The 20,904-nt window shown below is 49.9% G+C and overlaps 8 protein-coding genes across 8 annotated transcripts; 4 read left to right on the plus strand and 4 right to left on the minus strand.

The window, feature by feature from the left end:
- Positions 1–129: 129 nt before the first annotated feature.
- Positions 130–1,520, minus strand: HO133_004367 (uncharacterized protein; the record flags this gene model as incomplete). The annotated part of the gene is made up of 4 exons (XM_037295285.1): positions 130–947; positions 1,002–1,158; positions 1,218–1,425; positions 1,477–1,520. The coding sequence occupies 4 exons, from the start codon at positions 1,518–1,520 to the stop codon at positions 130–132; spliced, it is 1,227 nt and encodes a 408-aa protein (XP_037157286.1).
- Positions 1,521–2,355: 835 nt separating this feature from the next.
- HO133_004368 (uncharacterized protein) lies at positions 2,356–2,718 on the plus strand (the record flags this gene model as incomplete). The annotated part of the gene is made up of 2 exons (XM_037295286.1): positions 2,356–2,512; positions 2,582–2,718. The coding sequence occupies 2 exons, from the start codon at positions 2,356–2,358 to the stop codon at positions 2,716–2,718; spliced, it is 294 nt and encodes a 97-aa protein (XP_037157287.1).
- Positions 2,719–3,030: 312 nt separating this feature from the next.
- Positions 3,031–6,871, minus strand: HO133_004369 (uncharacterized protein; the record flags this gene model as incomplete). The annotated part of the gene is made up of 5 exons (XM_037295287.1): positions 3,031–5,205; positions 5,353–5,783; positions 5,833–5,842; positions 6,012–6,364; positions 6,649–6,871. The coding sequence occupies 5 exons, from the start codon at positions 6,869–6,871 to the stop codon at positions 3,031–3,033; spliced, it is 3,192 nt and encodes a 1,063-aa protein (XP_037157288.1).
- Positions 6,872–8,933: 2,062 nt separating this feature from the next.
- Positions 8,934–9,240, minus strand: HO133_004370 (uncharacterized protein; the record flags this gene model as incomplete). The annotated part of the gene is made up of 2 exons (XM_037295288.1): positions 8,934–9,118; positions 9,174–9,240. 2 exons carry the CDS (start codon positions 9,238–9,240, stop codon positions 8,934–8,936), a joined length of 252 nt encoding a protein of 83 aa, XP_037157289.1.
- A 300-nt stretch (positions 9,241–9,540) lies between these two features.
- HO133_004371 (uncharacterized protein) lies at positions 9,541–9,944 on the plus strand (the record flags this gene model as incomplete). Its single annotated transcript, XM_037295289.1, has 2 exons — positions 9,541–9,628; positions 9,715–9,944. The coding sequence occupies 2 exons, from the start codon at positions 9,541–9,543 to the stop codon at positions 9,942–9,944; spliced, it is 318 nt and encodes a 105-aa protein (XP_037157290.1).
- Positions 9,945–11,922: 1,978 nt separating this feature from the next.
- On the plus strand, positions 11,923–12,722 carry HO133_004372 (uncharacterized protein; the record flags this gene model as incomplete). Its single annotated transcript, XM_037295290.1, has 2 exons — positions 11,923–12,106; positions 12,172–12,722. The coding sequence occupies 2 exons, from the start codon at positions 11,923–11,925 to the stop codon at positions 12,720–12,722; spliced, it is 735 nt and encodes a 244-aa protein (XP_037157291.1).
- A 2,782-nt stretch (positions 12,723–15,504) lies between these two features.
- On the minus strand, positions 15,505–17,207 carry HO133_004373 (uncharacterized protein; the record flags this gene model as incomplete). The annotated part of the gene is made up of 2 exons (XM_037295291.1): positions 15,505–15,650; positions 15,713–17,207. The coding sequence occupies 2 exons, from the start codon at positions 17,205–17,207 to the stop codon at positions 15,505–15,507; spliced, it is 1,641 nt and encodes a 546-aa protein (XP_037157292.1).
- Positions 17,208–17,664: 457 nt separating this feature from the next.
- HO133_004374 (uncharacterized protein) lies at positions 17,665–20,872 on the plus strand (the record flags this gene model as incomplete). The annotated part of the gene is made up of 6 exons (XM_037295292.1): positions 17,665–18,484; positions 18,538–18,894; positions 18,947–19,033; positions 19,088–19,625; positions 19,686–20,372; positions 20,449–20,872. 6 exons carry the CDS (start codon positions 17,665–17,667, stop codon positions 20,870–20,872), a joined length of 2,913 nt encoding a protein of 970 aa, XP_037157293.1.
- Between the last annotated feature and the right edge of the window lie 32 nt (positions 20,873–20,904).

Below are 20,904 nucleotides of genomic sequence, written 5' to 3' on the forward strand. Positions count from 1 at the left end.
CCAATCCTGAATTTGGTATCGAGAACAGAGCGAGGAAACCCCAGAAGTAGAAAGGCAGAGGGAAACCTGGCGACCAAGGGGGCAAAATAAAGAAGTAGCCAGCCCTGGGCGCATCAGCCGGCAAGGTGATCATCTTGGGGGATTGTAGCTCCCCCTTTTCGCCTTTTCCTCCGCTGCCTTGGCCTCCTTTTCCCTCTCCACCTTCTCCTTCTCCTCCCTCACCTTGGCAAACACGACCTCCCGGAATATAGCCCCCTTGGCCACCTCGCTCAAAGTCTTTTTCTTCCCAGTATTGTTGGTCGGCAACCCAGTACTGGCTGTACCTTTCTTGGCCAGCTTTTGCCCTGCCATTTCCGCCGAGTCCGCCGGTATATCAGGTTGGCTCAACGTTCCGTCTTCGTCTTCTGGGTCTTGCATCTTGAGCGCCTCGATGCGGTTGGCGAGTTTGATGACATTGATGCCACGCTTCAGACGAGCCTTGGCCATGATAGCGCGGAACTCAGGTAGCAAATCGAAGTCTGTGGCTGTCTTGCCTGTTAGCCAGACGTCTTGCAGGGCTTCTTCGCTCGTGAATCGTTTGCTAGGGTCTGGTTGCAGCAAGCTGACGATGAAGTCTTTGGCGTCTGAGCTGACGTCTTTCCAATAACGGCCGTGAAACACGATGCGCCCGCTTTTGCATTCTTCGATCAGGTCTGCAACGTTCTCACTGCGGAAAGGGGAGTAGCCGCAGAGGAGGGTGTAAGTGATGACGCCTAGGGACCACATGTCAACGGGCTTGCCGTGGCCTTGCTTCATCATGATTTCTGGGGCTGCGTAGCCAAATGAGCCGGCCATGGTATTCAGCATTGCGTCTTTGGAGTCGAGCATTTTCGCGATGCCGAAGTCGGCGAGAACGAGGGAAGAGTGTGCGTCTTTGGTCAGGTAGAGGAGATTCTCGGGTTTCAGATCTATATGACAGTAAGCAGCACGGACATGAAGAAGGCTTGGTAGGGAATTGTCACCTCGGTGGACCACGTTGTTGTAATGGAGGTAGTCGACGGCTTCGAGGACTTGCTTGATCGTTTGAGAGGCGTCTTTCTCTGTAAACTTGCCGTATTCGCAGATCCGGTCAAAAAGCTCTCCCCCTGTCGCCAGTTGGGTGACGATGTAGTACTTATCCTATACAGCAGCAGACGTCAATTCCATTGCATTTTAATACCAAGTGCTTTTCCAAATACCTTCGACTCGAACCAATCGTGAAACCGGACAATGTTGGGATGCTTCATCCTCTGCAGCAGGACCATCTCGTCGTACACCATCTTCTCATTGCCTTTGACGTTCTTCTTGAGAATGATCTTGATAGCATATCTTTCTCCGCCGCATTCTGCTTCCCTCACGATGCCGTACGTCCCTGCTCCCAATGTCCTGCCGAATCGGTACTGAGACCTGGGAATTCTATGAGCGAGTTTCAGGGGAGCTGACTAGAGGATTACGTACTTTTTATCGTAGCTGTCTGGCTGTCCTGACAGCTTGTTCATCATGTTTGAGACTATACAAAAGTTGCGAGTCAGCACACTTCGTGGAATCAGATTTGTTCTCAGGAGCAACAACGATTGTCGCATCCAAGTCACAAAGTACGGTTCGCACACCCTCACGAGACCTCTTGGAGTGAGGAGGGTCAAGCTCAGGACGCTTCCCCTTTTGGCTCCCCATGTCGACGTCTTTCCCGAGCAACGAGGTTTAGAAAAGAATATAAGAGAAATGCAGGCGTGCAAAACGGACACCTGGCAGGTATACATACAACTCATCTTGAAGTCTGCCCCTGGCCCCTAGCTTGATATAGGTCGCGCCTGCCTTCTCGTCCCTTCTCTTACTGCGCTCTGTTGCAGGCTTCTCGAGTTCAGCCACCTGGAAAATCAGAAAGTTGGGATCCCGTATTATGGAGACAATCGCATTCTTCACAGCGCAACGAAGTCAAGATATACGAGACAGGAAAAGGGTTCAAGATGGTCAGGAGTTTTGTAGGATCCAGTGTATAGGAAGAGGGAGCCGCGAAGGGATCTCGAGTCTAAATACTCTCTAAATACTCTCCCATGGACATTCGGGCTTATGCATCCTCTGCGTGAGTCAGGATGTATCTGGAGAGTTGGAAGAGAATAGCATTACATTGGACTTGGAGCTAAAAGTGGCTCGACTCGAGGGAGAAATACACAGCCTTGTCTCTCTCGTGATGATCCCTGCCCCACGTCTTGGCGGGGCAAATGCCAAGACCTGTCTAGCGAGGGTCTCGTACACTGTACACACGACAGACGAACAGTGTAAATACTTACCTCTTCCCCACACCATCTCCCTCTTGCAAGTATCTACTCGACAATCATGGGCAATGAACTCCTCCTCATAATTGGCTTCACCATCTTCTCCCTCGTCGTCACCATGGCTTGGGTTGGGGGCTACCTCGACACGTATCAACATACACTTCAAAACGTCCTCCTGGACAAGACAGGCGAAAACAGAGCCTCCTACGGCTTAAAAAGTATGTTGATGAAAATAACAGGAGTTTCTTCTGTCCAGCGAGCATTTGCTGATCCCTTCATTGTTTCAGCTGTACTCACTGGTCAAAAAACCGGCGACCAAGACCTCGATGCTGTGCAAGATGGAGTGGGGAGTGGAGTTGGGGGATTGGTAGGGAAAGGCGGTGTAGGAGAGAGTATTGGGAGCACGTTGAGCAAAGGACTGTGACTTGAGTCGACCTCAGGAGTGGCAATGGAATCATTTGATCAGCATTTAGCTTGGCTACTAGGAAGGATCTCAATGCAGATGAGGCGAATAGTTGGAGATACCTGTCAACAATCAATGCCATGTGCCATTTCATTTACCATTGGCAGTGACGTTTCAGAGATCATGGAACACCAGTTGCTTTGGGTTTGATCCGTCCATAAAGGTGCAATCCCCAGAGAATAAGCCTAAAGGGTACTGCTTTGAGAGCTCAAGAAAAATGCAACCTGGCACAAAACCTGGGTCTCGGGGTCTCGAACCCTTGAAATTGCAGCTTTATATCCCAGTCGCCTCCATGGTGACGGTAAAATCAAATGTCCTCATTTTCAACTGGTACTCTTCGAGGGTATCCGGCCCACACGAAGCACTCCCTAGACCATGGTGATCATCATCAATACGAAGAACAACGCCTTTACTCCCTTCCAACTCATGTGGATGTTGGGCCTGATCCAAGTCTACTGCGGTGTATTTGGATAGAGCGAAGTCAAAGCGGGTCCGGTTTTCCGACCTTTGATGGGGTCGAGACACGATCTCCCAGTCATCAAATGGCGACGAGGGTTGCTCGGCCGAACCGTTGTCGAGGGTCATTGCCTCCACGAATGTGTCATTCTCTTCCCTTTTTCCCCGTTGCAAAGTCGTCTTGATCCCAATGCCTTTCTCATTGGTGACTTTCACCCATCTTGTCTCCGTTCTATTACCATTCTCCTGCGGCATTTCATAATTGAACATCACATCGTCTACACCACATTTCCATATGCCGATCTTACCGGCGTCCTTCATATCTCTGTAGCTTTGACCTGGGCCCAACCCAAACCACTGAGCAACATTGCGATCTTCCGGCAGTATCATCTCAACCCCTACTCTAGGCAAGATCTTTGGTTGGTTTGTGCCTTTGGGAACTGCGTGAACATGGATCACCAAACGGCCCTCGCTGGGTATCGTGTATGTCGTAGTCGTTTCGAACCCCCAGGCGAGGACAGGCGGCGCTATCCAACTCTCCACGATGATCTTAAAAGAGCCTGTATACTCACAATGCTGATGTTTGACTGAGCGAACTTGCTGCGTCATCATATGCAAGCCATGTTCTCGCCAGATCTTGGCAGCGAACGGCTTATCATTATCCGTGGGTGCACGCCAGAAAGTACATTGAGGACCCGCACCTTCGAGGATCAGGTCTATGCCTTTGTAGCTCCATCCAGTAACCCTGGCCAGAATGGTATCGAAAGTCATTGCAAATCTGGGACCGGAGATTTGCAGCAGGCTGTGGGATTCTTGAAGCTTCGCCGCCTGCACATTTTTGGCAAGGGCTGGTTGCGAGCTTATCTTGCCCTCGCCTCCATCAAGACGAAACTCAGCCCATGCAATCTCATGGTTCATACCGGCCCATGGTAGCTTCTGTCTGGTCATGAATTTGATCCTAAGCCAAGTCTCTGGTTGGCTGGTATCGCATCTCATAAACCCACTCTGGCCAGCAAATTCAATCGGGAATGTGGAGCCAGGCCCGCTTCGATCTCCCGGAATCTGTCCTACAGACGATGCGAGATTGTGTTCGTCCTCTCCCGAGAAGCGGGTGACTTCATATGCATAAAGTAAGTCTCCCAACGACGCGAAGTCATGTCGGTTTTTCACAAGGACGTTATTCCCTTCTCTGTGAAAACTGACGGGCTGATAGACCTTTTTCAACTCAATCAGACCAGGTCCGGGCGCATGTTCAGAGGTGCACAGCCCATCCATAACGAAGTTCCCATCGTTTGGCTCATCTCCAAAGTCACCACCATAGGCGTAGAAAGACCTGCCACTGCCATCGTCAAGCTTTTTCAAGAGTCCATGATTAGCCCATTCCCAGATGAAACCCCCTTGAAGTCGTCGATGTTTGTAGAACGTCTCCTGGTATTCCTTCAATGCTCCCGGACCATTTCCCATAGCATGACCATACTCCTGGAGTATTATCGGCTTGTCGTATTTGTCTCCATCGCGGGTGGCTAGGTTGGCGAGATCTGAGATTGAGTTGTACATCGAACTGCAGACATCAGAGGCTCTATACTCATGATCACCTTCGTAATGAACCAGTCTCGTAGGATCGTACTCTTTCGCCCACTTATACATAGCAACATGATTCTGGCCGAAGAACGACTCGTTGCCCAGGCTCCACATGATGACACTAGCGTTGTTCTTGTCTCGATGGACGACTTGCTGCATACGATCTAGATAGGTCCCTTTCCAAGCAGGATCGTCTGATGGAAGATGCTCGAGATCGACGCCCATACCATGGCATTCCAGATCTGCTTCGTCCATCACGTAAAGCCCAATCTCGTTTGCAAACGATACGAGCGCTGGATGATTGGGGTAGTGTGAACAGCGAACAGCGTTGATATTGTGCTGTTTCATCAATACCAGGTCCTGCTTTATGAAGTCAATTGGTACGGCGCGCCCATATCGAGGGTGGTGGTCCTATATGATTTCGCAGTTAGCAGAACTCTTCTAGAATTAAACCCGAGTCGTGAGACATGTTCCGGGAGTGTTTAACTCCGGCGACATGTCTTGCAACTCAAAATGCAATACGAATGAGGAAGAAAAGGCTAGGAAAACATAACTCACGTGGCGGTTGACGCCTCGAAGGTGGATGGGCCGACCATTGACTTGAATCAAACCGTCCTTCAACTCAACAGTTCTAAACCCGACTGGTTGATCGATGACCTGCAAAGTCTGCCCTTTTGCGGTCAAGGTGATACGCATGTGGTACAAATTCGGGTGCTCAGCCGTCCATTTTAGTGGATTCGAAAGTTTCGCCATACTGCAAACGTGCTCTGTTTCCCCTGAATTTAGACCATATATCTCAGGCTGACAGGCTTCTTTCCCATTTGCATCGGTCAACTCCAGGAGAGCTTCCGCCGCAGAGCTGAGCTGGATCTGGAGCTTGACCTGCAGGAAAGCATCCTGGTATTGCTTATCCAATTTGGTTTGAACAAAAAAGTCCTCAATGTGACCCTTGATTGGGATGGCAAAGAGGGTGACGTCCCGAAATATTCCTATAAGGTTGAGCCAGATCGCACGAGAGATGAGTCAAGAGCTACTAACCAGACAACCACTGATGACAACACTGGAGTCAGCATGTCGTTCTCGAGACATAAATTCGACTCTCAAGACAAGTTTAAGGAGCAAAACATGGAGGTTATCCCCTTCTGCGACTTCCAAAACATGTCTCATGACTCGGATTGTGTGCCAGCTAGGAGCAAATAACTCCGAGATTTACATACCCACATGTCTTGATCTTCAATATAGCTGCCATCACACCATTGATACGTCTTGACTCTAAGAGTGTTAACCTCGTCTTTTCTTACCACGTTGCTTATGTCAAATTCTGCAGCATTTCGACTACCCTGACTGTATCCAATCATTTTGCCGTTGACCCAGAGATGGTAGGCACTGTCCACACCCTCGAACCTAAGACGGTACAAAAAAACATCATTTTGCCAACAATTCGGGACGGAGAAATCAGTCTCGTACAGGCCTGTTGGGTTCTCAGACGGAACAAATGGCGGGTTCGTGGGAAATGGGTAATTGATATTCGTGTAGTGTGGATGACCATAGCCTTGGAGCTGCCAATGACCTAGAAGATTTCAGACTAGATCTCCGTAGAATCAAGGCGAAATGATAGAAGACGTCGCTGTATAAGAATGCTCATTGCTTCTTTTGTACACAATGATAATGCTCAGACCAGGTCATTAGCAGGCATGATGAGATAGAAACTCTGGTTCAGCTGTTTCTGGATAGCATGTTCTCTCTGCAGTGCTGAGGACAATAACTATTTCCAGGCTTTGACCTCGCAAGTGATCAATTGGAAGAGAGCTTGCCCCTCGAAAGAGCTCTTAAAGAGCCTCAAGACCAGCTTACCTGGAACGTCAATCAGGTCCCAAGCGCTATCATCCACCGGCTCTGGCTCCAATGGGCTCGAAGCATAGTGAAATCTCCACTTTCCAGACAGAGACAAGTGCTCAGCAGGTAGGAAGTATGCCCGCGGTGGCAGACGGTTCCGATGAAACACACGCTCATTCATGTAATCGGGACGATCTTTATCATCCATAGCGGCATATTCTCCATCAATTGATTCTCCCATGCTCGATTTTAAAAAGTATGTCTTGGCTGAAGCTGAGATCAATGGGATGGCGATTCTGGCTAAGGTACCTTAGGGGTGTCAAAGCGGACTGTACCCGTTCTAGGGAGGCGCTGCGGGCGGGCCGAAGCATCTCCGGGGTACCGTGCTCCACAGCGACCCAGCCTACAGTAATTTAAATAACACGGATCCAGATAGGATGAAGCCTTCAAAATACCCTGTTCCCCCTGACTACAGCGGTATACACGTTATACAATGACGAAAGCACGAAAACCCTATCAGTAGCGACGGCGGCCTTATAAAAGGGGGCCGCCTGACCGTCGAGCTCAGGAACGCCACTGGGAATGGCGTTTGGGGGAATCTCGCAGACACCAATAGAAAATCCTTTACTGTAACAAAGTACGATCATCAATCAACTAATCATTGAGGCTAGCTCTCTTTGAAAAGATGATGTGTAGTCTTTGATGGCGCTGTGAGAGCGTAAAATTGTCTTTGGATCTGCCCAATCACAGAAAGCGAAGCCTTCTTTTCGAGCGATGCGTATTGATCACGAGCCAGCCAACGTTGAAGCTTGACGCCTGTTCTTAATTCATTTCTACCTTACTTAATGAACAAAATACTTAATCAACGAAAATTATAAGCTGCTTGTGCAACTTCAATCTGCTAAGCCTGACTGCGAGTTCGCGTCAGTCACACACCAAAGTATCAAAGTCATAGTACACTTAACGTTAGGAGCTTTTTATTGGGTTACGGAGGGTTTAAGGTGAATTTTGATTAAGAACTCTTTCTGGTTTTGTTGCTCTTGTATGAGCTGTTTTGCAGTCAAATCGTCTCCTCCTTGCATTGTTGTGGTAGACGGACGAGTAGGTCATGTAACGCCCCGATCTCATTATTTTCCAAGCAGAAAGCACACAAGCGTTCATTTCTCGAGTCATCTCGTTATCAGAGAATGCACGCTTATTACCATGAACAAAAAGCAGTCCTCACCCCCCTTTAACCTCTTCAAACCTCCTTTCACGCACCTCAATCCATCTCTCCACCCCCTCAGCCCTAGGAGCAATACTCAAGAACACCTACATACGCGCCCCTACCATCCTGAATACATCCAGATGTGATGGGAGAGGGATTACTCGGTGGGTTCTCAGCGGCAGCACATTCTAGTGCTGGCACACCATCATCACTCACACCCATTGGCAGCGACGATGAATAGCATTGATCGTCTGGGGCTTGCAGCCCGTGAATGTGTTGTTTGGGTGGCCTAAGATGGTGAGATTTTGATTGCATTCGGTGAAACCATTTGGGACGACGCCGAAGATCGTGCCGTCGTTGCAAGCGTCGCTGTTGGAGAAGAACGCGATGAATGAGTTCCTAGTGCAGTACCTATAGATTAGTATTGCGTCTCCTGTGAGGTCAGGGATTGAGCTATTGGAGACTCGTTTTGGGAGTACGAAAGCGGATTGATTGTGAGTAAATGAGAGGGGCGATAACACACTGCGGAAGACAGACTCTGGGTCATGCTCGTAGAAGCCGAGATAGATTGTTTGGAGGGCCATTGTAAGGGGTAGGGGGAGACAAGGAAGAGGGAGTAGAAGCGCATTATGATTGTAGCCGTCCGGTAGTGTATTCCGAGGAGTGTAATACAGACTTTCCGCTTGATCATATTTTTCGTTCAAGCACGCCAGATACTTGTAGTCAACCTTCTTTCTTGTTTCTTGTTCGTTTCTTATGTCCTGTTTTGTCACATCTCAACTTCCCGTCAAAACGATCATCTTAGCAGATTGGCGAAAAGGGAAGTCATGGCGAATTTGATGCATGAAGCTTGGGGGCTGGAAAGCTGCTGCCAATCTTGTATCGCGGGTACCGCACACAGCAGGATGCGTGACATTGCAAACCTCCCATAGACGGTGGTTATACACCATCTTCGCGAAGATGCCGCCCAAGGAGGCACCCAATGTTCCTGGGTCGCTTAGCGAACTAACCAAGGCACCCCTCGCGTAGTTTCATTTACGTCTTCGACTCCTCTGCAAATGGTCCAAAGTAGTCTACTGAATCTCCACCTCCCTGTTTATGATGGTAATGTCCCATCGATCGTGCCTCCCGGACCCCTCCCAAGAACTTCGTTCTTACTCTTCGACGCCAAAGGCGATGGTTGTTCCAATGCTGTCCAGGAATCGGCCCTCGAGGGATGCATGAAGGCTGCGCCATATGAGTAAGAGAGGTAAAGACGGTGATGTATGGAATGGATATTTTCTACGATGCAATTCTGGTCAGCAGTTGTGCTCTGAGATCAGGATGGAAGATCTACTGTAGACCCATTTGTCGGTGTGCGGCAAATGATGACCGAAGTACTGCCAGGTGTCTGCTGCAAACATGGCCGCAGCGTACTGGACGGCTGGCACAACACACCGGTAAACGATGCCTGCAAATGTTGTCTCTCATGCTTTACAATTTGCCTGATTCATGTCTTGGCCATCCGTCACGGCTATGTTTGGGGGCTTGGCAAGCTCGTCATTTGCAACGAGCAGCGCAGCCAGTCCCTTACCGGATTCAGCAAAGTTGCGTGCAAGACCCTCAGCATCAATGCCAATGACAGAAAGGAGGCCTGGAAGCATGCAGCGTGCGGCCTTATTCTCCTTGCCCAAACAGCAATGTGAATTTCACCCTTCCTAGCCATGTCTCCAAATCCCGATATCTCAAATCCGATACCAACCACTATTCAGATAACTTATTCGACTACCTCGCCGCGGAAGCACTCCACTCGTGAGTAGCCATTTCGAATCTCCTCTTCGGCCGAGGTGTGTATTTTGCATTTCTGACCATATCCAAACCAAATAACCCGGTGATAGAGACACAGGGAAGATGGGCGGAGGAAGTCCAAGGATTCCAGACCACGTCACCGACGTTGCACTCGAAGAGGGGTACACAGAACAAGGCGAACGCGAAGAAAGCGAATCTGCCACAGCGGCCAATGGGATGTATACCAGGCTACCAGCCCCAGGCGCTACGGGAGTCTACGCCATCTGCAGGAAGGCGCGATGCGTTCCGTTTTGGAGACGGTAGCGACGACGAGGATTGACACAACAGCACTCCACTTCACCACTGTCTAGTGGGGCCACGATTACCGTACCTTACTTTAGGGTCCGTAGAGGGGTTTTTAGGGTTTCTCACTAGTTGAGTCTTGGCAGGGTTCTTGGAGCCGAATGTGTCGAACCAGTTTTGACACCGCATACCTAAGGTACCTTAGAGTATCTATAACTAGGTACGGAGTGAAACAAGATCATAGTCTCAGGGCATCCTAAAATACTTTCAAATTGATAGAATGACTTTAGATCTGCTGCTAACAAATGAGTTGTAATTTTCGAATCCAGAGTCCGAGCGTAACATCCACATCAGCTCCCAGATATGTTAATGCCTTAGTATTTGTACCTTACCTGTACCTATCGCAGTTCCTGCTAGCGTCGGAGCCTCGGCAGGTCTTGAGGTTTGACCAGATCTCTTAGATAGATACGAGCATCTCTAAAGCCTTGACACGAGTCAAGAGCCTTCGTCGGGACGTCGTTGATGCAATACCCTGTATAATTAGGGATTGATCATGATTCATGAATTTCTTGTCTGGAAAGCAAAGGCTTGTCATGAGATTGGCTGAAAAATACAGACTGCTGATTGACTACTAGTACTATTACGAAAACCACTAACCGACCGTTTAAAGTAGCGAAAAGTTATGTTACAAACGCATGTCGGTCACCATTACACTTCGCTGAAACCACTGTACCTGCAAAATTTCCCCAAAATGCGTCGCTACTTCACTCCCTGCCTTCGCTGTCCATCCGCCCAAGATGTTTGAGGTATGGCCACCAACGGGCCGATACAAATCTTTCCTTGGGTACATCATCATACCAACGATTGTCACCATGGTTTTGCCAAATTCGGGCCAAAGACTCCTCTCCATGCCTTGGGCACACTAGGTACAAACGACCAACAAGAAGGCGTGCAACAAACGGGGGAGTTCTCGCGTATAGTGGAATATGCGGGGTACATGGTGCTTCTAGATCAGCAAAATGCCATCTAGCTTTGCAAAGCAGCAGCGCTTTGGCCAAGCGGCCTAGTATTGGGTCTCGCCCATATATCTGACCATCAGCCTCAAGACGATTTGGTAAAAAGAAGTATGGACTACTGTTGTTATTGTTGTTGTTGAAAGCAACAGTCACGGTCTCTTTCATCATCATGTCTGCCGATTCCGTGGGCTATGCTGCCCCAGCTACCCTCATTATTCTTTGTAGCTTTCTTTTATACCATATCGTCGTACATCCTCTCCTGATTTGCCCATTGGCCAAGATACCTAACGCCCACTGGACGTCTCCTTTCGTTCCTTGGTGGATACTGTGGAAACGGTACCGACAGGAAGAGCTGACCGCTGCATTGAAAGCTCATCAAAGTTTGGGACTGATCGTGAGACTCGGACCCAAGGACCTCGGCGTCAGTTGTTATGAAGATGGCATTCGAACAATATATGGAGGCGGTTTTGATAAGCCAACTTATTTTAACTTCTTCAACTGCTACGAGTCTGGACCTTGCCAACGAGCTACGATATCACAGAAGAGGCTGACTATGGTTACAGGAGACCCAACTCTTTCTGCAGTCTTGCAAGAAAAGATCATTCGATTCACAGACGGAGAATCTCCGTGGTCTACACCAAATCTGCGCTTTTCGGCTCTGCACAATTAGCCTCTTTGACAGAACATGTTCTCCTCGGACGCCTAATACCCAGACTGCATGAGCAAGCTTCAAGACCCCAGCCAACTGAACTCCTTGGGTTGAGTTGTTCTCTATGTCTGGACTACGTCAATGCCTTCTTATTCGGATATTCCAGCGGATCGAACTTTCTCCAAAGTGAAAGCGGCACGCAGCTCTGGCTAGAACACTATGAGCGACGGCATTGTAAAGAAGCTTTTTGGCCTCAGGAGCTGCCGAAGACTACCAAATGGATGAACACGTTGGGCATCAACATCTTGCCTAAGGGGCATCTTCCATCCAAACACTACTTGGAGCAATGGATGATGGGCTTATGTGACAAGGCCGACGAAGCTCGTTTGCTTGCGGACCAGGGATTGCTCAAAGATCCAGCGGACATCCCAGTTGTCTACCAACAAGTCCAGAAATCGGTATGGGCAGATTTGAAAGGAGCCGACACGCAGACCAAGAAATCGGAAATCGCCAGCGAGCTTTTTGATCATATGTGTACGTGTATTATTCCTTTCCCCCAAAGCAGCAATCGCTTGTGACTGACTTGTGCCTCCCTGCAGCTGCTGCGCGAGAGGTCCTCGGACTCGTCCTGAGCTACACGCTATACTACATCTCGCAGAACCAGCAGGCACAAAACCGCCTCCGGAGCGAACTCGCATCAGCGGGCCTATCCATCACTATCACGGATAGCGAGCCGAACCCGACGCTACCATCGCCTGCCTCCCTCGACAGTCTCCCCTACCTCACTGCTGTCCTAAATGAATCTTTCCGCATGCGTCCGAACAGTAGGCCCTTGCCTCGCATCACGCCTCACGATCACGCCGTCAGCCTCGCCGGCATCGATAATATCCCACCAGGCACACGTGTCAACTCATTCCCTTGGCTTGTGCATCGAGATCCAAGACAGTGGGACCAACCAGATAAGTGGATACCCGAAAGGTGGCTACAGGGCGAGGGAAAGGGTCTTGACAATAAAGGCGTGCTGTGGGTGTTTGGGAGCGGGCCGAGGATGTGCGTGGGGAGTCATCTCACGCAGTACAGTAAGGATCTTCTCCATGTCCCACCTCGTGTTGATGACAGATCGAATACACTGATGCTCTTTTACAAGTGATGAGATATGTCATCGCGGTCGTCTACTCTAACTTCAAGACCGTCACGGTCAATGACGGCAGTTTCGGGCGCCATCCGCCTGGCTCGCTTGATGATCGACTTATGGTGAAATTCGAGCGTCTACATGTATGATTGCAATACAGAGCTCGGAAAGCAAAGTATGTGCCTCGCATGTCCTTTGGAACAGCAGAATCGCTCACCGATGGTAAATGGCATTGGATGGAAGTTCATGTATATGGTTGCACAATGGACAGATCCAAGTGCAAACCTCGCCGCAGTGGGATCGTGGGTTAGTGGGTCTAACAGCCGAGTCCGGTAGCCAATGAACGACGATCGAATGCGGCCATGGAACGTGATAGAACATAGCCGCAAGTGGAGAAATTTCCCAGCTGGAAGCCCTACATACACTCGTCCTACACCAGCGTCTGGCTCTTCATTCGGCTTCTTCTCTTTCAGAACCATAGCACTATCTTCACACCCTCCCACGCACATATAAAGCTATCGTCCCACCCCAGGTCCATGCCGCATAGTGATGGGAGTTTCTTTTGTCCTCGCGTAGTCACTAGGTCAAACAAACAAACGTACAAGCCCTTCCTCGAAGTAGTCTGAGTAACAGCTGAATCAAACTTCGATTTTGACAACCTGTTGGTACGCAACAGAGGGGTCGGAGACCTCCAGTAGTGGCAAATGGAACCGTCACTCCAGATGTATCCATCCAACTTGATTCTGCCCTCTTTTCGAATCTCGGTGACATCTTGCATACCATCGATCCGTCTCTCAAAAGTCTCCATTCATTCCGATCGGGGAATCATATCGTTTATCCTCGTAGACGTTTGGGGCTTGGAGTGTTACCAGTCTAAGAAAGAATGGCAAAGCAGTATTTTTAATGCAATTCAACCCATCCCGAACACATAATACAACTCGCTTTCGGCGGATTGACTGCCCTAGCTGAATGGCCTGATTTGATACCACATCGTGGTAGACTGGCTCAGCGTCTCGCCTGATCAGGATTAGCCTGTGTCGCACGATTGCATGCGGCGATGGAGTGGCGGCAGAAGCTCAGCTCCATCCGGGTACAATATCTGCTTGTAATGGAACTGCCCACCCCGTCACGCAAGCACAAGTGTCGGTGCAGCCATATCGGTCTGACGTCCAGGACGGCCGGTCACACTGGGCATAGCCATCTGTTGCAGCTTAGACTTCTGATCGGCTCGAGAAGCACCTGCCGCCATTTCAGTTGGGAATGTGCCCGGCGCCAACACGTTGACGCGAACCCCGGTCTGCGCAAAGGTCGTGGGAAGCATGGGGTTCAGATGCAAGAAAGCGACTTTCGACGCGGCATAGGAGATATGGCTGTGGGGGCTATGTTTGAGCAACGCAGAGTTGCAGCATGCGTTGATTCGAGGGTGGATCTATAGCCTAGGATGACGCCGTGGCCTTTGGCAAGGAAGTGGAGGAAGACATGCAATTGGTCTGGAGTGCCTCGGCCCAATGCTCAGATTCGGGTTTCACATAGTGCATGGAGATGCACTGAGGGTCGCTGGGTCGGGTTCGCCGGCTCGGTCAGAATGAGTGGCATTGTCACGGTGACTTCGGTGTATATGACGAGAATTTGGACGCTATTGGGTTCTCAGGCGGCGAACTGCAGGACGAAGACTTTCTGGCTGATGTCGGTGGTGAGGCCACTGAATGGATTTGTCGTAAAAGGCTGGATAGCGTTTGGAAAACGGATGGAACATTACTTGCGGTCTGATTTGATCGGGTTCCGTATCATAGACGTTGACAACACTTCTGAGAGCTGAATCTCGGCGGTCAATGATGTGAACTTTGGCGCCGTTGGCGAGCAGAGCACAGGAGGAGGAGGTCAGACAGAAGGAGCTTTGTTATTATGTAATTGGGTCATCATAAGGTCCATGCCATTGTTACCGCCAGTGACAACGGCAGTGACATGGGAGACATCGAAGATCTTTGAGCTCTCCAGGAAGGTATTGTCTGCCTTGCCTGTTGTCATCCTCGGAGTGTCCTTATTCTGCATCTGATCAGTCGCCAAGCAAGCATGTCGTCAGAGCCTGGACTCAGAGCTCCATGCTGACTGCTACTCTTATGCAGTCCTGGATATGTCTATAGTTGGCTCACGGTGGGTAGTGGTGCAAGGCAAGACGTTCGGCAAGACGTTCGGCAAGGCTTTTTGGTGGAGAAGGTTTGGCTCCACATTGTGTCGAGTCTCGACCGTAGGTAGCATCGTCTCTCGCCACCAAAAAGAAAAAAGCAAAAGAGCAAAAACATACAGCAGCTAGTATTCGCTGGTCGTCACCGACCCAACTACTAATTAGCCGATCTGAGGCTTATCTTTGGCTGAGCGGACGGGAAGCCGAGTTCTCAACAGTCTGTGGCCGTATGTAGAAGAATTGTTCTTAGAATGATTTATATTGTTGCCTGCAAATCAACCCGGAAAACAAATTTGCAACGCTGCGACCTGATTAGTCTGGCAAGGCCAGTCACGCCAACGGTCCCAGAGTGCAGTCTTAGCACACACGTGGGGTCTCCACTCGCCGATGTCGGCTGGCCTCGATATGTCGCTGGAACATGACGGATTCCGTTCGCCAAGCTGGAGGGCCGTGGGCGGCCGAACTCAATCGATATGCAAAAAGGGCACTTTACGCAATAATTTCTCTTGAGGGAAGTGTTTCCAACCCTCGATCTGCTAGATTTACACGTGTCGTTCCAGGACTTGTGCCGATGTTGCGGTACGAACCCTTTCTGCAGAGCAAGGCTATGCTCCCTCACTTGGATCTGCCATCTAGGAGCAGCCACTCCATGCGCTCTGTGGATCGAACGCTTGGCTTACTGGATTTCGTGAAGTCCGAAAGACTCGCTATCCGGGACAATACGCTTGTGTAGTAATCCTTTCCGTTATCGGACGGATATGCTGGAAAAGAAACAAAGTCAGCGGCGTCAATGGGGATAGAAGAACGAGAAAGGGTGATATACTCTTTTGAACGTATTTCATCAGCTCCTTAGTGTCGCTGTCGTTGTACAAATTGTATACCAACTTGTCAATATCTTTGCGCAAATCGAGAGACTCTTGACCCAGGCGTCTACGCACTTGCGCAATTTGCGAAAAGGATGCGAATGCAGGAAAGCTGCTACGTTGTTGTAGTAGATGCTGAACAGCGCGAGCACGGAGATTGCGGATTTCTGGCTCAAACGCTGACGTGTCGTCTGGCACACCTTTGAGGAGTTCCGCAAAGCGAGCAAAGTCTTCTATCAGCTGTAGCGCTGGGAATTTCCCATCTAGCAGATCCAATGACTGTGAGACGAGTTGAACCCTTCGATATCCATCAAAGAGCTCGTCTTCGGCTTCTTGCGTCGGTCGAAAGACCTTCATTTCGGGTTCCCGGCCTCGCCGACGTTGTAAATATGGGATATCGTCACCACTCACACTGACCTCGGTGGGAAGATTCGGATCCCATTCTCTAGATCTTCTGCTAATGGCTTGGACATTCTGATAGCATAGACCACACGCACGGCAATGTACCTGCTCGTGATCGTCCTCATTGGTCTCTAAACAGACGGGGCAGGTGCTCGGAGGGCAAGCAAAACGATGGAAGATCATGCTCATATCTACGTTTTGCCCAGGTCTGAAGACTGAAGCCCAGTTCTTCTTCAAGTCAATTGGCCGCCGCCGGGGGCTGTCCTGGATCAAGAAGTCATGATTGTCCAATTTTGAAAGTCCAGCAGGTGTTACTCCAGCATTGCTGAAACGTGCTTTGAGTACAGCCATGAAGCATTCTGACGAATCGACAAATTCCAGGTGGAAAGGTGCCGTCTTGCCAAATGGGTCGAGGAAAATGACTGGTTGTTGAAGCATCACTTGTGGCGGAACCTCGGCTTGCAGCTGCAACATATTTCTCATGTCTTCAATGCTCTGCATCAACTGCTTGTTTTGCTGGACCATGATCATGAAGAATTGGCGTTGCTCAATGGATAACCCTTTCATCATCCCCTTGGTGCTGTTCTCTTCGCTCTGCAAGGCTTTGACCACGGTGTTACTCCTAGATGTCTTGGCGTTCAGACTCTGCTTGGCTTGGAACGTGATGAGCAACATGTTGATTGAGGAGATGTGCCTTCCCAACCGCCCTCTAAACTTGGCAACATCATCTTTCTTGCACAACGCCCACTTGATCTTACGGTAATTAGATGCAAAGCCAGACGAATTGGAGCCGAGATGCGGCTGATAATCAGAGACGGATTCCAGAAACGATTCCACGCAGTCGTAACATGCATCGACCGCCCTCTTTATAGCAGCAATCTGCTTCTCTGATAGATCTGGGTCCGACTGAATGTCTTCCACTGCTTCCAAGCCATCCCACAGACTGTCAATTTCCGAGACGAGATTTGCATAGTCTGCCGCCGCGCCTTTCTTTTCATTGACGGCCTCAAACGAGTCTTTGACGATCTTGAGGGCCGCGAACAGGTCGCTCATAGAAAAGCCGAATCCCACAGCCATTGCTCATCAGATCAGATCAAACGAAAGTGGGCCATCATAGTAAATAACGCACAACTGCCATTTCCGTGATTGAATGCGGAAAGCTCCAGAGATACGGGTACCCGCTGTCAGTTTTATCGGAAGAAGACCTCTTTCAATCATGAATATCGAGGCATTGTAGAGCGCAATTGGATGAGTAGGCCTTACATAAGGAGTGTCTCGAGCACCTGGAGCTAGCAAAGTCCTCAAAACCTATCTGAGTCCTGAAAATCCTGCAAATGTTGGACGTACAACAGTATCACGTCCTCCACGTCTCGAAAGTTGGTCCGAGGATTGTGGCAAAGCAAGATTAGTCAGCAAGATCAACCAATCATAGGAAAGTTGTGGCCAAGCCAGGCTTTACTCTATGCAACACCCCTTTACACCATCCTATGGATCATGTGGAGGCAGCACAATGCCTGACCTTCTCACCTCCTTGCATACAAGCCCAAGGGTCGAAGTACGTGCAGAAGCCCAGCTTTTGCCCGTTGAATCACTGCAAACGAAGAGACCGGTCTTTTCCATAAATAGTCCGGAAGATGCATTGGAGGCTCTAAGATCAAAGCCTGACCATGCGACTCTTAGCAGAGCTCTTCGTTGGCTCAATAGAACAGTACCCCACAACGATGAGTTCGACATCAAGAAGCCCGGTCCCAAGGCTGCCCAGATAATCTTTACTTTAATCAACGACATTGTCCCTGATTATTGGGAGACCTTGAGCGTTGAAAGCGGCCAAGAAAAGAATCTACTGGCCCAATGCCTGAGCAGTATTGCTGGCGTTGGCGCCATCACCTCCCGGCTTCGTCTCCTACTTAGTTTGCTAAAAGATAATCAAAAGCCCGCTCAGGTGCCCGTTGTCAGCAAGACCCAGCCTGTAGAAATTCTATTAAGTGTTCTTGAAACAGTCATGGCCAAGGAGGATTTCATTACAGCCATATGGCATGATATCGAAGGCTTCAATTTGCCATCATCTCAAAAGTTTCTACAATGGAAAGAATTTGCCTCGTTGGTGGCTTCGGGCAAAGTCCTGTCTGTTGCTAGTGAAGCCAATCTTACATTGAGCGACTTGAGCCTGAGTATTAGAGCGGGTAGCTGGGTAGGATATGGCAGTCAGTATGCCGCATGGCTTGGAAGGTGTATCCAACACGCGGTCAAAGCGGAGAAAGACGATGACGTTGAGGGCCAGAAAGCGCTGTCGCAGCTGCTGAGCAAAGGCATGACTCTAGGATATACAGGTTAGCGTAACGACTGCCACTACGGATCGTCCTGGCTGATTCTTTCGGAATAGATCAACTTGTTCAGGCCGGATTCTTGGATCTGCTGAGTGGTGACTATCGCTCATTGCGAAAATCTAAGGTTCTCATGACAAGACTTTCCGCGCATGATCAGAAGACTTTGTTATACTCCATCATACGAATTCTCTCAAAACAACATCTGCCCACGGAAGGCCCATCCCAAGGTTCGAGGCGTGAGGGCCAGAGCAAAGCAATAGGAGGAGTTGCAGCACTCGTAAGAGCGATCGTCGGAGATGTTTCGACTCTGCAGGATGACCTAGTCGAGTGGCTAGTAGGGGTGTCTGCTGATGCCGTCGGCCAAGTGCACAATGCACACAGAGCCGTGACAGCAGCATTATCTTCCATCCCCGGTGAGTACTCGGACTCGCTCTACAACGTTTAGAATCCTAAGTCGTCTTCCAGAACAAGTCACCAAAGCACTGCAAAGAGGTCTGGCTCTATTTGGTGACAAGCTTTACATCAAGCATACTCCTACATTGCACCAAGAAGGTTAGGCCCCCAAAATTCAGATTTCTCTATTTTTCTGTCACTGAACGAAGACAGTGAACGCTCAAGTCTTGCTTTTACTTGCTGGTTACGGATTCCGGGCAGACAAGACATACCTGATGCATCTGTCTCGTTCCAGTATTTACCTCAATGCTGTTTCAAATCGTCTTGCCGCTTCATCGCAACGAGCCCGGTTCTTGGGGATGGTGGTTGGCACTGCCTTCTCCGAGCTTGTCGATCCGAAGGACAAACGAATGACATTCACTGCGGATGAAATGGATGGCTCCGATGGGCAGTGGTACAGAAGCCTAACCAGTGTCAAAGATTCTGTTGGCTCAATCAAGGATCTGAAGCCTGCATCCACACCGTCAACCAAGTCATCTACTCAGCTATTAGAGTCGGTCAATAGCAGAAAATCACCAAGACCGAAGAAACCAGCCCAATCGACCTCCAAAGTCATCTCGATCGAAGAAATAGACGGTAGTTCCGAATCGGAAGCAGAAGACCTACCGATGTATCAGAAGCCGGACTCTGATCCCGAGGATGAAGATGAAGATCCGACCCTTGTACGGCGAGACCGACCTACGGCTCCAGTGTGAGTAGCATTTGCAAAGTCGTATCGCATGAGTCTGTCTTTCTGACTCAAAATCCTCAGGTATATCCGCGACCTCATTGCAGGCCTCCGCGATGACGAGAACTTCGACCGGCACCAATTGGCGCTGTCTACCTCCTCCGATCTCATCCGTCGTAAGGCTGCCTTTGGTACTGAAGCCTCTGACAATATCGAGGAGCTAGCGTCAATTCTCGTTGGTCTCGGTGACAAATGGGAGATGGAGAACTTCCAGCAGATGCGCCTTCAAGGCATGATAGCCGTTCTGACCGCCGAACCCTTGAAGATGGGCCAATGGTTCTCCAGAACCTTCTACAACGGCGACTACTCTATGGGACAACGAGCGTCGGTACTCACAGTCCTTGGTTTGGGCGCTCGAGAATTAGCTGGTCTGGGCAAGGAGGACGCTCTCTTGACAGGCTCCAACGCCACAACAGAGAGCTCTTTCCCTTCGAAACGATTACCTGACAAACTCCACAAAATTTACGCCTCGGAAGCTGCACCAATGGACGCCCTATCAAGCCAACTAGAGAAGACCATGATCCAACCCATGGCTGCTGCAGCAGCAGACAAATTTTCCGGACCCAATGCACTCAAAGTCCGTACCTTCTCCTCTCGAATGGCCGTGGAGAAGAAGAGGGAAAAGCCCATCCCGAATGCACTGGCCAAGGTCGTCGCCGACGGCTTCTTCTTCCCTCTGACTGGGCGCTGGCGAATACACCTTCAATCATAGTGAGTTTTATCTCCCGACACGGGGCTCATGTTCGCCTCCGGCATAAACGAAGCTGACGATGTTTTTGATCTCCAGTGGCGAAAATTCCTCCCACACCTCTCCCTTCCTTCTGTCCCACCTCCTCAAAACCCTCTCCCTGATCCTCCACGCATCCGGCACCTCCACTCTCTCCCTCCCGCAAATGACAGCCGAGTTCTGGGATCTACTCCTCTCCCTACGGGCCCGGGCCACCGATCCTTCCGTGCTCGAAGCCCTCCTCTTTGCTTTCTTGACGTTGCTGGGTATCAATGAGAACGACCAGCGACGACTGGCAGAACAGCACGCGAAAGAATTGCTGGAGACACAGGAATGGGTGGATAATGTCTTTGAGAAGATCGGTGGAGGCAGTGAGGAAGGGGAGAGGATTAGGATGTTGGCGGCTGGCGTGCTGACGAGATGCAGGGAGGTGGTGGAGAAGTATCAGAGGACGCTGATGGGGGATTTGGTTGATTTTATGTGACTAAAACCCACGGTTGGAAGATGATTCAAGCG

This window comes from Letharia lupina, assembly GCF_014066315.1.
Source record: "Letharia lupina isolate WasteWater1 chromosome Unknown contig_2, whole genome shotgun sequence".
Taxonomy (NCBI): domain Eukaryota; kingdom Fungi; phylum Ascomycota; class Lecanoromycetes; order Lecanorales; family Parmeliaceae; genus Letharia; species Letharia lupina.